Below are 16858 nucleotides of genomic sequence, written 5' to 3' on the forward strand. Positions count from 1 at the left end.
AACCTGAGCCCAGAGGTGCTTATGGGGACTAAAGCACCAACTAAGCACCATGCATGGACTGGACCTAGGCCCCTACAAATATGTAGCCTATGGGCAGTTTAGTCTTCATGTAGATCCCCTTGTAAAAAGAGCAGGGGCTGTCTCTGACAGGGACTCTGTTGCTTGCTTTTCAATCGTGACCCCCTAGTGGGGCTGCCTTGCCTGGCCTCAGTAGAAGAGGATGGGCTCAGTTCTGATTCAAATTGATATGCTGTGGTGGATTGTGGGGGAGGCTCCCATTTCCAAGGAGTAGGACAGGGGGGATAGGGAGAAGAGAAAGGGAGGGTGGGGCTGGAAGGAGAAGTAGGAAGGGGTTACAATCAGGATGTAAAGTGAATAAATAAAGAGGGCATGGTGGAACACATCTGTAATCCCAGCACTTGGAGAAACAGAGGCAAGTGGATCTCTGTGAGTTTGAGGCCAGCCTGGTCTACAAAGCAAATCTAGGACATCAGGCTATACAGAAAAACCCTGTCTCAAAAAAACAAAAACAAACAAACAAACAAAAAAGTGAATAAATAAAATGAAAATAAATTTTAAAGAAAGGAAAATAGTATAAGTTTACTTACTTTCCTAATATCATCTATACTATTAATTTCAGGTGACATTCCTCCATGTACACAGAGAAACTGCTGGTTCAAGAGAGCAGCAAGAGGAAGACAGTCAAAAGTGTACATACACGCTTCGTACACCAGTTCTGAATACTTGATCCGACCTATGGAAAGAGGACAAAGTCAAGGGTTGAACAGTGTCATACCCAAAGAGACCCTAAGCAGGTGAAGCCAGCTCTGAGGTCATTGGTGTCAGGGAAGCCTGAGAAAATGTCTTTTAAGTGTTGCAGACAAGGCCCGGTGTGTTGGCACATGCCTTCAATCCCAGCACTCTGAGAGACAGGGGCAGGCCAATCACTCTGAGTTTGAGGCCAGCCTGGTCTATAAATTGAGTCCAGGACAGCTAAGGATACACACAAAAACACTGTCCTGAAAAAAATAACAACAACAAAAGAGTTGCAGACAAGGCTAAAGACAAGTATGACCTTGGATTAACTTTCCAGCTCTGTCACCTAGAAATCTGATATGGCAGTTGTCTGCGGGCTGTCTTATTAGGCAGCATCATATTACCTAGAGGGAAGCTATGGCTTTGGGCTCCTCTGAGGCTCCTTTTAGCATGCTGCCAGTAACGCTTTTATGAAGGATGCTGGCAGTAGTGATCCATGGGGCTTCTAAGGCAGAGTGAGTGGGTCCCTGCCCCATCCTACACGGAACTGTTCCCACAGAACTGAAATTTATTTCTATATCAGAACCCTTTCTGCTCATTTTTTTTCTGTTCTTTTCTTAAGGATTGATTATATTGTTTTGCCTGTGTGTATGTTCATGCACTGAGTGCCTGCCTGGTGCCTGAGGAAGCCAGAGGGGGCCCTGGATCCCTTGGAACTGAAGTTATATACAAACTGTTTCATATTTTTTGAATCCAATTTTTATTTCTGTGGATGTATATATGCCTACTCGAGTTATGTGCACTGTGTGTGTGCAGGTGCCCTCAGGCCAGAAGAAGAATCAGAGCCGCTGGAACTGGAGTCCGAGACACTGGGAGCCACCCAGTGTGTGTGGGTTCCCACCAATATAGCAGCTTACAATTCTTCAATCCAGTTCCAGGGATTCAGTGCTCTGAGCCTCTAAGCCATCTCTCCAGCTCCTGCACTTTGTATTGTAATGTGGTTGTCAAGTTGGAACTATGGTATAAGGAAACACTCCCAAGTGGGCAGATTGTAGGTTCGTCATAACTCTCTAGGAAGGAAAAGACATGAAGTAATAGTGAATACTGCTCAGCTATTAAAAACAAAGACATCATGCAATGTGCAGGCAAATGAATGGAACTAGAAATGATCATCCTGAGTGAGGTAACCCAGACCCAGAAAGACATGTATGGTATGTACTCACTTACAAGGGAATATTAGCCATAAGGTACAGGATAACCATGCTATAATCCGCAGACCCAAAGAAGCCAACGAGGGCCCAGGGGAAGATGCTAAGTCTCAGAAGAGAAAATAAAGTAGACATCTGAAGTAGATAGAGAAAGGGACCTGGGTGGAAGAGGGAGTGGAGAAGGGAAAAGCGGTGGGAATCAGGTGTGGGGAGGTGGAGCACTGGGAGAAGAGAAATCCATGGTGGGGGGGGGACAACTCTGGGATAAGGGAGGCTCCCAGGAGTCTATGGGGGTGACCCTAACAGAGACTCCTAGCATTACGGGTTAAGGAGCCGGAAGTAGCCCTCTCCTGTAGCTAGAGCAGACTTTCAGTGGAGGGAGGGAGAGGGACACCAACCCATCCATAAAACCTTCACCCCAAAATCTGTCCTGCCTACAGGAAGTGTAGGGGCAAAGATGGAGCAGAGATTGAGGGAATGGCAAACCAGTGACTGGCCCAACTTGAGAGCTACCCCATGGGAGAGAGCTGACCCTGACACTATTAATGATACTCTGCCATGCTTGCAGACCGGAGCCTAGCATAGCTGTCTTCTGAGATGCTTCATCCAGCAGTTGATGGAAACAGATACAGAGACCCATAGCCAAACTATAGGCAGAGCTTGGGGTGTTTTGTGGAAGAGTGGGAAGAAGGATAGAGGGAGCCAGAGGGGTTAAGGACACCACAAGAAGTCCTACAGAGCAAACTAAGCTGGGCCCATGGAGGTACACAGGGACTGAACCACTAACCAAAGAGCATGTATGGGTTGGACCTAGGCCCCCTACACATATGTAGTGGATGTGCAGCTTGGTTAACATGTGGGTCCCCTAACTGTCTCTAACTCTGCTGCCTGCCTCTGGATCCCTTTCCCCTAGCTGGGCTGCTTTGTCAGGCCTCAGTGGGGGAGGATGTGCTTAGTCTTGCTGTGACTTGAGGTACCAGGGTGGGATGGTAGCTCTTGGGGGCCTCCCCTTCTCTGAGAAGAAAGAGGTGAGGGAGGGAGTGTGAGGGTGGCACTGTGAGGAGAAGAGGGAGGAGGCCGAGTCAGGCTGTAAAGTGATTAAATTAAAAAAAATTCTAAAGAAAGGCTTTCAAAATTAAAAAGAAAAGCATTTTCTCTCTTGATGCTAAGGTATGGTTATAAGTATGTGTGGGTTTCAGTGTGGGACATTAGCAGACAGTGTGGAACCTTTGACAAGAGCAACCTTAATAGGTGGAGCCTATTGGGAAGTCATTGGGGGTACTGCCCTCAGAACGAAGTAATGTTGTGAGACCCTGATTAGTTCTTCCAAGAGGACTGTTAAGGCTGTCTCCTCTCTAGTGTTCTGTCTTTCTTTAACTGTACTCTCCCAACATGAAGGCCTCATCAGTAAAGAACCAATGCTGGTACCATACCCTGAAACCTCCAAAACTGTATGCTAAGCAAAGCTCTTTTCTCTGTGAAGTACCCCGCTTCAGGCCTTTTGTTAGAGTAATACAAAACAGATTACACAGTTGGTCTTGGGTTTGAGGGTAAAACTGTGCTTTCACAGTGACTGCTGGTAGAGAAGACCAGACAGTATACATGCGGGCAGCCCTAAAATGCAGTGAGTTCCTTCTCCTCTGAGACTCTGTGAAGATGAGGTCACCTACAAGAGAACAGAGCTGAAGCTAGTGAGTCAGAATAGATTGGCAACAGTGATTTATGCTTGTTTTCTTTTTGTAATCTCTAAACTCCTAGAAAAGGGAGCACATTTCAGTATCAAAGCATGGTTTCATCTCTAGGGAATAAAGTGAAGGCTCATAAATCTTAATTTGGACCACAGTGCAGTATCTAGACAGGGGAAAAGACTAGGGAGCCCAAAAGGAAAGTGTAAACCCTAGCCACGTGTGGTGGCACACACCTTTAATGCCAACACTACCAAGGCAGAAGCAGATGAATCTACGTGAGTTCAAGACCAGCCTTGTCTACAAAGCAAGTTAGGACTACACAGAGAAACCTCATCTCAAAAAAAAAAAAAAAAAAAAAAAGCCACCAAAAAAACAAACAGGAAAGTGTAAACAAAGGGACCATTTGAGATGAGAAGGCCTTCCATTCATGAAAATCTGGGTTTTCTCTTTGTGGTGGATACTGCATGTTTGGGGTTTGGATTTAAGGGAATCTATGGGTTCTCTGTATACTATCTCATGTTTATTTTATAGCATATGCTACTTTAATATGAGCTCAGAGTTTGTAGGAATCATGACAGATGCAGTTCTGTGCCTCTTTATAGTTATATCCTTACCTGGCTATTTCTTTGCTATTTAAATTTTTTTTAATTTATGTTTATTGGTGTTTTGCCTGCACATATCTCTGTGTGGGCATGTCAGATCCTCTAGAGCTGGAGTTACAGATAGTTGTGAGCTGCCCTGTGGGTGATGGGAATTGAACGTGGGTCCTTCAGAAAAGCATCCAAGCGCTCTAAACCACTGAGCCATCTCTCCAGCCCTCTACTTTGCTGTTTCAAAAGTATATCCAACTGTGGGTATAACATCTGTCCCAAATAAAAAAAGCAAACAAAAAAAAATCTTTAAAATGTGGTCAGTGCTGGACATTTTCTCCTAAAAACACAGAGGCGGAATCCCCACTGTTCCTTTCGTCAGTAGAAGAGTCCTAAGCCAGAATACAGGTATGAGTTAAAATGACGCACTACTTCATGCCACACTACCCTAACAGTGACTCAGAGAAAGCCCTCAGCTTACTTGTAAACAGATGCTATATCTGGGGAGAGACAGAAAGAACGTACAGAGTACCAAGCCATTTTGTAAATCAAAACAGGAGGCCAAAAGCCAAATCAGGTGAAAAGAAATTCCTGGTGCATTAGTACGTGAGTCAACAGGCGGTCACATGTTACCTTAATCTCCCATCCCGAGGGGTTAGACTAGAGACAGTATCTATCGTCCTATTCTGCCGTATTTCCTTTATTTTCTCTGATGACTACATATCTATATATGTATAGTGAGTAAACATATGTGTAGTGACCATAGTTTATATCAGCAAGCTAAACGCCTGAGCCAGCACATTGGTTAGATAAATGACTTGTAACCTAACTCTCTCAGTTTAGACCTTAGGTCGTGAGCTCTATAGCTTGGGATCTTGGGCAAATGCTTTCATTCCATGTGCTTTGGTTTTCCTGATATATAACGGGAATGAAAACCCTTATAAGTCATGGTGCTAAGAGGATGGTTGTAACTATGCGCTAACTCATCATCCTCACAGAATCCCTATGAAGTAGGTAGTATTCCCATATTCACTTAAAAGCTGACAAAAGCAACTAAAGAGGCGGTTCAGCTGGTAAGAGCACTGGCTATTCTGCCATAAAACCAGGGTTCAGTCCTCTACCACATGGTAGCTCACAACTCTGACAACTGTTTGTAACTCCAGGGTAATAAAACAGCTCTGGGGTTACAGGGCATTTCAAAACAACAACAACAAAAACTCAGATTTAGTCTTACATAGCATCTAACAAGTTTCAAGCAAACAAGTTATCTAAGTATTAAAAAGAAGTTCTAGAAGAATGCATGGCTGTAGGGAAGAAATTTTAATGACAGATTCACAGGCAAGAAAAGACAGACATGTTTCACTGTGTAAAAACAAAGGCACAGTGGGGCTGGAGAGATGGTGCAGCTGTATGAGCACTCATTGCTCTTCTAGAGGACCTGGGCTCAGTTCCCAGCACCCACATGGTGAATCACAACCATATGTAATTCAAGTTACAGGGTATTAGATACCCTCTCTGCCCTCAACAAACATGTATGTGGTGCACAGACATATATATATAAGTATACATATAAATATCAACGCAATTATACAGAAGGGGAGGAAACTGGGCCCAGTGCCTAGAACTGCAAGTTTATCAGTAGCAGAACTCTCACACATTCACGTTCTTAACCATCTTCCCAGACTCCTCCTAATCAGTGCTGGGATTGGGACCCAGAGCCTTGGGAATGCTGGGTGATGCTCCGACATTATAGAGATATCTTGGGTGACTGTCCAGGCAGCCAGCAGTCTCTGTCATTTCTGTAGTTTTGGAAGCTGCTTGCTCTGCACTTTGTTTATTCAAATAACATTTATGCTTCTCAGGTCTCTGATGGGGTTGGAGACTAAACACATATAGTCTTAGAATTAAGCTTAAGTTGTTTAGGATTTAAGAAGATATTTTACGTCTAAAAAGATGGGTTTTGATTGGTATTGCAAGTTTTAATACAAAGTGATTTAGGTACAGAACTTTGGACACACCAAGATAGGATAGACAGTAGAATACTTTCTTTAAGGTTGCTAATTACATATGGACTAGGTCAAGTGGCAGAACAAGAAACCAGCTGACAGGGATTAAAGGGCAGGACAGCTTGTAGAAGTAAAAGGGGCTTTAGCTCTTTGGATTTAGCTTAGGCTTTAGCTCTCTGGCTTTTTTGGGCCTTTTGGACTTTGAGGTAGCAAGCCTTTGGCCTCAGGTTTTATTTATTATTTTTTTATTTTTTGCCTTTTCCTCCTGGACTGTCAGCTGAGCTAGTGAGCCTTTTGAGTTTTTTTCCCTTCTGGATCAGATCTCAGAAAGTCAGCTGGGTGCTTTCTCTGCCTCTCTGAGCTAGCAGGTTAACTTTATTAAATCCTGCGCTGGGGATTAAAGGCATGTACCATGCCCGGGCAATTTAATTTTCTAGCCTAGCTGAAAAATCCTGAGGGGTACGGTAAGATTTTGTCTTTCTTATAAGGTAAGCTTAGTAATTAAAAAGAACAAAACTATGTAGCTCTTGACTTTATGGATATGCCATAATCAAACCAGACCAATCTGCTACTCTAAATAATGCTGCAACAAACAGTATTTGTTCTTTAAAAGTCTGTTATAACAATGCTGTTTTCATTAGAAAATCACAAGAGTTTCTGGAACTTGTCAGTAAGCTGTCAAAAAAGAAGTTCACAAAACAACAAACTATTCCTCTTAAGAAATCTGGACCCAGAACTATGAGATGGGATCAATACACTAGACTCTTGCTTTCTAAATACACAACAATAAAAAGACAGTACGTAAGAAATTAACTACTAGCCAGGCATGGTGACACATGCCTGTAATCTCAGAAGGATGAGGTACGAGGCTCACTGAGCATTTGAGGCCAGCAGGGACTGCACAGCAAGTTCAAGGCAAGTCTAGGCTATCTAACAAGCCTTGTCTTAAAAACGCCTCTTCCCAAAAGAAATCAGTTATTTTCTTTGTTATTCAAATTATCTTATGCTTTAAAAAAACATTAAAAACATTAAAAAATAAATCTCCTAGTATAAATAAGAATGAATGCAATGCAGGCCTGGTGACATAGGCCTGTGATACCAGCTATTTAGGAGCTAAAGAGGGGGCCTATGGGGGAACTTAGACTTGTTGTAAAGCAAAATGTAAAAATAGGACTTAAAAAAATTGATATGAGACAAGAAAATCACACACTTTAGAAGCAGTCACAGACCTGCAGCTGCACACTCTGCAACTGTCACTCAGCATTAATTATATGGTTCTGATTGTAAAAGTCACGGTGACCATGGGCAAGACCAGACTCTGAGTGAACACTCATGCAACACACATGCTCTTCTCTTAAATGTTATATTTCTACTTCAGTGTGTATGCTTGATCCAAGAGTTATTTGCATCTTGCCTGCAGCATTCGAATGAAATGGGAGATACTATACACAGGAGACTGACTGGGCTGCAGGACAGCTAGAAGCACTCCGAAAGCAAATAGAGAAGAGATAACACGTAAGGAATTCTGGGCAAAATAAGATGCTAAAAGCATTTCCTGAGCCTATTGTTCTATCTTCTAAAAATAGTCAGAACCAATTTCAGAAGCAATTATGCTGATCACAAAAGAAATCTGCTTCACTCTCTAGCACCAAAACCCACAAAAGAACAAATGAAAACTGTTGCTTAAAAGGGGGAGAACAGGTTGGAAAATTACAGTAAATGTTCCTTAAACTAAGAGCCAGGCAAAGTGTTGCATGCCTGTAATCCCAGCACTGAGGAGGCAGAGGCAGGAAGATCTCTGTGAGTTCCAGGCCAGCCTGGTCTAAAAAGAGAGTCCAGGACAACCAGGGCCACACAAAGAAACCCTGTCTCAAAAAAAAAAAAAAAAAAAAACAAAAAAAAAACCTAACTAAACCACAAGCCTGAACCTAAGTCTAATGAACTGCTATGCATAACAGCCTAGGCAATGCAGAGGACCCTCTGTCAAAACCAATGCCATCACACCCTCTTCACTCAGAACAGGGCGTCTGCGGGCAACCTTCTTGCTACTCATGTAAATCTAAGTACAAGTGGCTGACTTCCAGCAAGCAGGTTCCAGGGTCTTTGTCAGCTGTTTTATACATATTATTTACTTTGCCAGGCTGTAAAATAACTTCAAATAGTTAGAAAAAGTAGAGAGTTTTCAAAGACATGGGCACAGCTGTTCCTCTACTTCATTTACATCGCTGTGCACATGCACACGTGTGTCACAAATGTGGAAGTCGGGGGACAACTTTCAGGGATCAGTTCTTTGCTTCCTGGGGGTTGCTCAGGACAACAGGCTCAGGAGCAAGTGTTCAACCAACTTCCTGGTCCTGCAGTTATTCGTACCCAATTGCACAATTGCTAGGAGTATTAATGGGCCAGAGAGACGGCTTAGTGGGACACGGCACTCGCTGAGCCTGCACCTAAATTCAGTCTACCACATGGTAGAAGGAAGAGAACCAATTCCATGACCTCCACACAAGCCCACGCTCATCCATATGCACTCATACAAAATAAAGACGTTAATGTTAAAAAATATTTATTTAAGCCAGGTTGTGGCAGCACACGCCTTTAATACCAGCACTTGGGAGACATAGGCAGGTGGATCTCTGAGTTCAAGGCCAGCCTGGTGTACAGAGTGAGTTCTCAGATAGCCAGGAATACACAGAGAAACCCTGTCTCAAAAAAACCAGAAAGAGAGAGAGAGAGAGAGAGAGAGAGAATAAAACAAATAAAAGCCCCTTTAAATACCTGGTTTCCAACTGAGTCATTTTTAAATTAACAGCTTGAAAAAATTACAAAAGTAATATATAACAGTGGCAAAAAATAATTCAAATAGTACTACAGGAGATATGAAAACAAGACCTTCTGACCAAGCACCAGAAGAAAACACTAGTGCCGACTTCTGCACACAGTGTGCACGGTCAGCAAATGGTCCCTCTCAGCTAACAGCACATCTGAGCATCTTTCCATATAGCACATACAGATCCCTTAATATTTAAACAGTAGCTGAGCAATGCTTTAAATATATTTTAGGGGCCAGAAAGATGATTCAGCAGGTAAAATACTTGCTGTGTAAGCCAGAGAACCCGAGTTCAGTCCTGGGAACCCACATAAAGGTAGAAGGAAAGAATGGACTCCACAGAGTCTTCCCACCTCCACACACCCACACCCTGGTCTAATACTAATACACTGTATTTATTCGGCCCTTTGTTGACATTTAGTTATTTCTTGTTGTTATAATTAAGGCTGCAGTGAACATCCTTCAGAAGCAAATATCTACTTTGTTGTTATTGTTTTTTTGTTTTGTTTTGTTTTGTCCATCTGTGTTAAACAAACCTGACTTTCAATGGCTTCCACTTTGTATAATCATTCAGTTCTTTTGAGTCCATGGGACTCTAACTCTGATGAGCCTCTCACTGTTACACTTTACTAGTTGGAAAGCGGAGATTCTTCTGGATGGACCTGGCCTGATCACACCAACCTTTAAAGAGCACAGGTTTCCTCTAGTTAGCTGACTGTAAAGTCAGAGACTCGTCTATGCTGGGCTAGAAGAAAGCCGCCATCTACACTGGGAACTACCTATGGGAACCATATGTGGAAAAGCTGAAAGCAGTCTTCAAAAACTGAGAGTGACCCAACAGGTGGGAGCAGGAAGGAAAGCCAGGCCTTTAATCCATAGTTACAAGGACTCCAAACAACTACTGACCTCAGAGGACAACTTAACAGTCCTCACATACCATGGTCCCAGCTGAGCAAAGCCTACTGGAAAATCCATATTTCTGAGGGTGCTGTGACATGATTAACGTGTAAGTCACTAAACTGACAACTGCCTTAGCAGCACTATACAATCTGCATGATATTTGACAAGTCAAAACACCAAGAAAAGGGAATGTAAAGCTGAAATCTTTACAAATACTGCAAAATTGTTATCCAAATACTTTACACCAATTTCAATACCTACCAAGAGTAAATTTAATTTGAAACCCTTCCTGGTCATTATCTGATGGTGTGTTTATCTCAGTAAGTTTCCAGAGCTGGCATGATCTGAAGATCCTTTACTTGCAACAGACTTTAGTATCTGAGCAGATTTCTTTTGTGTTTTTTGACAAACAGGTTTCATATAGCCCAGGCTGACCTTGAATTTACCGTGTAGCTAAGGCTGGCCTTGTATTATTCCTAATCCTCTTGTCTCTACCTCTTAAGTACTGGGATTACAGACATGACCACCAAACGTGGCTTACAATTTCTTTTAATAACTCTGACCTTTCCTTTCAGGCTCTACTGGGAGGAAGGCTGCCATTATAACCTGCTCCTTGTCCAATATAGGGAGCTACTAGCAACAATATGAGCACATGTAGCCCTGTCAAGTGGAGAACGACTATCAATAAAGTGATGTGTGGGTACTGAACAAACTCATTCTCTGAGAGGCAATGTAAAAGCATTTAACTTTTCTTCTTTGGTTTTTTTGTTTGTTTGTTTGTTTTTTCAAAGAGGAGCTAATTTTTTCAAGCTTAAAATACTGACAGACTTAAAAAAAGTAGCGTTGATTTATTATCACCATGATCATTTGACACCTTTATTCTAAAAATAAAAGCTACTTATACAGGTTTTTTTCCTTTTCTTTTTCACAAAGAAATAAGACAGAATTGCCAAGTCATTGAGTAAAATAATGATAATGAATTTGTGTCACCAATCTAGGTCATGCTGAAAATGCTTAATAAATGAATAATGACTAGAGATCATGAGTTTAAAGGTAACACCGAACATTTTATGAACCTTGACATCTTGCCTTAGATCTTCAATGTTTTTAACTTAAGTGCTTTTTCTTTTTTGCTTTAATTTTATTTTTTATATTAATTAGTTTATTAACTTTGTATCCCAGCTGTAGCCCCCTCCCTCATTCCCTCCCAATCCCACCCTCCCGCCTTCATCTCCTCCCATGCCCCTCTCCAAGTCCACTGATAAGGGAGGTCCTCCTCTCTTTCCATCTTTTAAACAGGGTCTCACTCTATAGCCCAAGCTGGCTTCAAACTCGTGGTAATCCTTCTGCCTCAGCCTCCTAAAGGCTGTATTACAGGCAAGAGCCATGAAGCCTGGCTTAATTGTTGTTTACTTTGAAGGTATTATCTTAATACCTTCATGGCAGCACATGAGACACCTAAACCTTCTAGAGAGACATGTACTTACATTCCTGTTTAAAGGTGAAGTACTCTGTAAGATGCCTGCATTCATGATTTCCTCGAAGCAGAAAAAATGTTTTAGGATGGTTAATCTTTAAACTCCATAGATACAGCACACACTAGGAGACACAATTAGAGGATAAATGTTCTTCATTTCCATGACAGTGCACAAAGACAATTTATCTAAATCCAAAAGACTGCTATATGCTAAATCTCACTGTAAGCTCCAAGGTGAAAAATGTAATCTTCTAGCTTTTGCATGTTACCTTTAAACTTGGTAGATAATAAGCAGTCTTCATAAAAATCTCTCCTAAGAATCTAAACAGCAAGAACTCTCTCGGCAAAGCTACCCACATACATATTATAGTCCTAAAATCTGCATCATTATTTTATAATGGAAAAACACTATGACCAGGAACAAGACAATAATAGTTACGATTTGTTATTATTCAACATTACGACAGAGGGACTAATCCAATATAATTAGACAAATGAAATCAAGAAAGGCTTCAGAATAAGTAAAGAAAAAATTGAAAGTGTCATTATGTGCAGACAATATAATTGTATAACAGAAAAAAAACAGAAAATCAATGATAAAAGCAGGTTAATAAAAGAATTTAGCATGATATAAAATTAAAGACATAAACAAGCTTTTATAAAATAAGAAATAGGGTACTATAGTAGAAAATTGTATTTGAACACTAAAAAAAGGCTGAGGGTATAGCTCAGTTGGTAGAGTGTCTGCTTAGCATGCCTGAGTTCAGTCCCAGCACCCATAAATAACACGATGTCCCATACCCATAGTACTAGCACTTAAGTGGAAGCAGAGTAATAAGTTCAAGGTCAGCCTCAGCCACATAGTTACATAGTAAGTTGACGCAGTCTAGGCTACATCAAACATTGTCTCCAAAAAAACCAAAGCAAAAACAACAACAACACAAACAGAAACAAAAACACAATGTCCTGAGCCAGATAAGGTAGCATGTGCCAGTTGTCCCTGTACTCAGGCAAAAAGATCATGAATTCAAGGGTAGCTTAGACTACTACATAAGAAGTTCTAGATCAGCCTGATTACATAAAAAAACCTCAGCTCATAAAAATAAAGAGCCTGTGCCCTAACACATGCCATAATACACCAGATGTCCAGAAACAGACCCAAGCTCATAAGAACATCTGGAGTTACAGGCAGCTATGAGCTGCCCGATATCTGTGTTGAGAACCAAACTTGGGTGGGTCCTGTGCAAAAACACTACATGCTCTTTCCCGCTGAGCCATTTACTGGTCCCCTGGGTAAGATGCTAATATGAAATTACTACTGCTAACTACAGGAACACGTCTCCTATTATAGTAAAAGGCCTGCTCATAAGAGAACCTTTTCTATTAGACTGCTAGCTTCTCCAAGAGAACATGATTCCTTCTTTTTGTGTGAAGGTGGGGGTGGAGCTCAGAAACTCACATATGCTAGGCAAGTGTTCTAGCTGAGTGACACCCTCTACCTAAATCTTATTCTAGATTGTATCTCTATGGCATGCTATAAAGTTGGCACTCAGAAAATTACTTATAAAGGAGGGGAAAACATACAATACAAAATTTCCTGAAAATGGTATCTAGGTACAAAACTCATTGTGGATTTTTGAATGTGAGTCAGTAAGTCTATCAAGGAGTTGAAAACTAAAAACCAGGAAGAAGAGCCAGAGAAGGGCATATGCCTGGAGTTCCATCTGTTTAGAAGGCTGAAACAGAAATCCATGACCCATCTGGTCTACACAACAAGTTCCAGGCCAGCCAAGAATACAAAGAGAAACCATGTCTCAAAAGAAAGAAAGGAAGACCAACTTGGGGAACACAAAGACACCTGCCTCCAAAATAAAACAAAAGCCCGAGGGCTGAGGATAGTGCTCAGTTGTAGAATTCATGCTGGGTTTAATCTCAACACCAAAAATAAATAAAAAATCAAATTAAAACTTTAAAGGCCTATTTTTAAATAAATGTAAGTAATATTAATAAATAATTAGAAGATAGTTTGCCATATTTGTTTTGAGTTGTTTTGTTGTTGCTGTTGTTTGGTTTGGTTTTGGTTTTTGGTTTCTCTGTGTATAGAGTCCTGGATGTCCTGGCACTTGATTTGTAGACCAGGCTGGACTTGAACTCACAGAGATCCACCTGCCTCTGCCTCCCAAGTGCTGGGTTTAAGATTTTAAAGATTCTTTATATATCTGTGCTTGTGTGCACATAAGACCATATGCCCACAAAAGCCAGAAACATTTCATCTTTCCTGGAGCAAAAGTTAAAGATGGCTGTGAACCACAAAAAGATGTGGACACTAGGACTTGAGCCCAGGTCCTTTGCAAAAGCAGCCTGTGTTCTTAATAGCTGAGCTATCTCTCCAGCCCCATTATTTATGTTTAATAAGTTGTCCCAGGGGCTAGGGATTTATCTCAGTTAGTGTAGTAATACCTTAGCATGCACAAAATCCTGGGGTCAATTTTCAGGACTACATAAAGGATAAAGGAAGCATGGACACAAGAAGACCAGAAATGTAGGGTCACCCTCATCATAAAGCAAAAGTTTGAAGCCAACCTAAATCACATGAGACACTGCTTAAACAAAAACCAAAACAGGGAGATACTATGAGGGAAGAAGAGAGAAGAAACTGTGGTCAGGATATAAATAATAATAATAATGATAACAATAATAATGATAGGGGCTGGAGAGATAGCTTAGTGGTTAAGAACATATACTGTTCCAGCAGAGGACCCCCACATCAGACAGCTTACAACTGATTGTAACTCCAGGTCAGGGGATGCCTCTAACCTCAGGCACATTATCAGACATACACACATGTACATGTAAATAAATAATAAAATATTTAAAATAACAATACAAAAAAGAAAAAACCAAAAACAACAAAAATACTTTTCATTAAGCGAAACAATGAATAGATAATTGAAATCATTCTGTATTCTTCCCTTCTGCCTCCTAAATCATCTGTGCTAATAAACACATAAAGAAATAAATGCAGTGTGCCTTTGAGATACCCACCCTTTGGCACTATTTATTGAGAGGATGTGACTGGCAATAGGGAACATTTTTATTTATTTTTTATGTATATGAGTGTTTTGGCTCTATATATTTATGTAATACCACATGTGCCCCTGGTACCCATGGAGATTAGAAGAGGGTGTCAGGTACCCTGGAGCTAGACACAGAGGACTGTGAGCCACCATGTGGGTGCTGGGAATTGAATCCAGGACCTCTGAAAGAGCAAACAGTGCTCTTACTCACTGAGCTATCTCTCCAGCCCCTAGGGAAGGTTTTCAATGGTACAGTCTAGAATCATGACCTCCACACTCATCCCAGTAGCTATGTAGAGGCCATCCATTAAGTGCTTACTGTGAAGCAGCAGGACAAGGCACAGCAGTGAAATGAACTTACTGTCTTAATCTATAGCATTATCCCTTGTCCTTCTGAATCTGACACTAAATAAATTTGAAGCAGTAGCAGATAAAACTGAAATTTTTAGACTTAGAATGTCCATCTCCCCCTCAGCCCCCACCCCCACCTTTTGCAGAGCTATGAATTAAAATCAAGACCTTGGGCATCCTAGGCAAGCACTCTGCCACTGAGTACATCCCTAGCTCCCTATGGTACCATTTAACTCAAGAGTAAAATAAAAATAGTTTGTCATTCATTCTTCCTGGGTCTTCAGAACTGACTCTTCTTTGAACACTGGGTAAGACAGTTGAGTTACATTTTAAAACAATGCAGAAAAAGAGAGGGAGGAGGAAGGAGAAGGAAGAAGAGAGAAAGAAAAAAGAAGAGGAGGAGGAAGAGAAGGAGAAGAAGGAGAAGGGAGAAAGATGAGGAGAAGAAGGAAAAGGAGAAAGAGAAGGAGGAGGAGAAGGATGCCAAGGAGGAGAAATGAGGAGGAAGAGATGGAGAAGGAGGGGAAGAAGCAGAGGACTACGACAAAGAAGACAACAATAATCACCTTTCTCTACTAGGAGCACACTAATACAGTGAAATTCTCACATTATGAAGAGCACACAGCCTAAAGGCACTAAAACACTAGAATTTGTCACCTCTTGCTCTTTCTGAGGCATTTTACAAACCTGATTATGAAGACTTCTTCAAAAAGGATCTTTTATTTGTGAAGCTGTGGAGGTAAGTCCACAGATAGCAAATATGAATATGCTATAGTTGCACTGTACTCAAGCCTTTGTATTAGGTTCTAAAATAATGTTATGTTTACACACAAAACACACACTTGTTTTTAATCCTATGCATGTTCCCATCATTTATTTCTTAAAACATATAAAGGTAAACTCTCAGTTTTTATTAGCTCCACTCACATTTTGCCTTCCCGTGAACATTAACACCTGCTGTGTACAGGGGACCAGAAATCTCCCTTGTGTGGAGCTCAGGGATACCTTGTTCTCTGAGGAAGTTAAGCAGTGTCTGAATTAGCTAACCTTAATTATAAGACTGCACTGTTTATCATAAAAAGCTATGTATGTCCCTTCTAAATAGCCCAGACAGCATCTTCAAAGAGGAAAACTTAGCAAATACCTGTTTTCAAAATTAACTTAATATAGCTTTCTATAAGTTTTTTACAGGTTAAAAAATAGATTTTTTAAAAAAATAAACAATTTTTCTATTAGTTAAATGTCAAAAGTAACAAAGTGGATAAATTCTACCAGCATTCACATCTTAACTGTCTTACTAAGGAATGGAGAGCAGATGTTTTTAGAAGATGATACCATAAATAAAGGCAGCAGAGCCAGGTTAAATTTACCTCTATACTGAAATAGCCTCTGTCCACATAGTCACCCAGAAAGAGGTAGCGAGTGTTACTAGGTGATCCCCCAACTTCAAACAACTTCATCAGGTCAAAGAATTGTCCATGAACATCACCACACACTAGGCAAGAAAGACATGAGGTGAAAATTATAAATTGGAAGAAAAACAGGCATTACGTAACAGGGACCAAGTTTAATTTTTAATTTAATCACTTTGGCTTTTGACTGGACCTTTGTATAATTAGATACTCAGTCAGTACCAAATATCCCTACTAGAAATATTAAGCCATTAATAGTGTACTTCTTTTTTTAAAAAAAAGATTCATTCGTGTGTGTGTGTGTGTGTGTGTGTGTGTGTGTGTAACTGTCTGGAGAGGACAGTATGTACATGAGTGCAGGTGTCCATAGAGGCCAGAGGTGTGGAATTCTCCCTACAGCTGGAATTACAGTGGTGCTGAACCACATAATATGGGCACCTGGAACCAAACTCTGGTCCTCTGCATGCGTTTTTAAACCATCAAGTTTAGGCCCTTAATGTTTTTTAAGAAACAAAAGCCATTCTAACCAATCCTAAAATTCCTGGAAATATTTATCACCCTCATTT

The 16858-nt window shown here is 40.9% G+C and overlaps 1 protein-coding gene and 1 long non-coding RNA gene across 6 annotated transcripts in view; one reads left to right on the forward strand and one right to left on the reverse strand.

Moving 5' to 3' along the window:
- The window catches only part of Ppp3cc (protein phosphatase 3 catalytic subunit gamma), a 68424-nt gene that overhangs the window by 29725 nt on the left and 21841 nt on the right, over window positions 1–16858 (reverse strand). For all 5 annotated transcript variants that reach the window (XM_060391400.1, XM_021642405.2, XM_021642406.2 and 2 more), the window contains exons 3-5: window positions 16251–16375; window positions 11463–11574; window positions 609–754 (exon numbers count right to left, since the gene is read on the reverse strand). In XM_060391400.1, the coding sequence (XP_060247383.1) occupies window positions 609–754; window positions 11463–11574; window positions 16251–16375 (383 nt within the window). The remainder of the gene's footprint in view (window positions 1–608; window positions 755–11462; window positions 11575–16250; window positions 16376–16858) is intronic.
- LOC132656502 (uncharacterized) lies at window positions 685–10691 on the forward strand. The gene is made up of 2 exons (XR_009594249.1): window positions 685–815; window positions 10551–10691. It is a non-coding gene; the product is annotated as an uncharacterized LOC132656502 (long non-coding RNA).

The sequence above is a fragment of the Meriones unguiculatus genome, chromosome 9 (assembly GCF_030254825.1).
Source record: "Meriones unguiculatus strain TT.TT164.6M chromosome 9, Bangor_MerUng_6.1, whole genome shotgun sequence".
NCBI classification, from domain to species: domain Eukaryota; kingdom Metazoa; phylum Chordata; class Mammalia; order Rodentia; family Muridae; genus Meriones; species Meriones unguiculatus.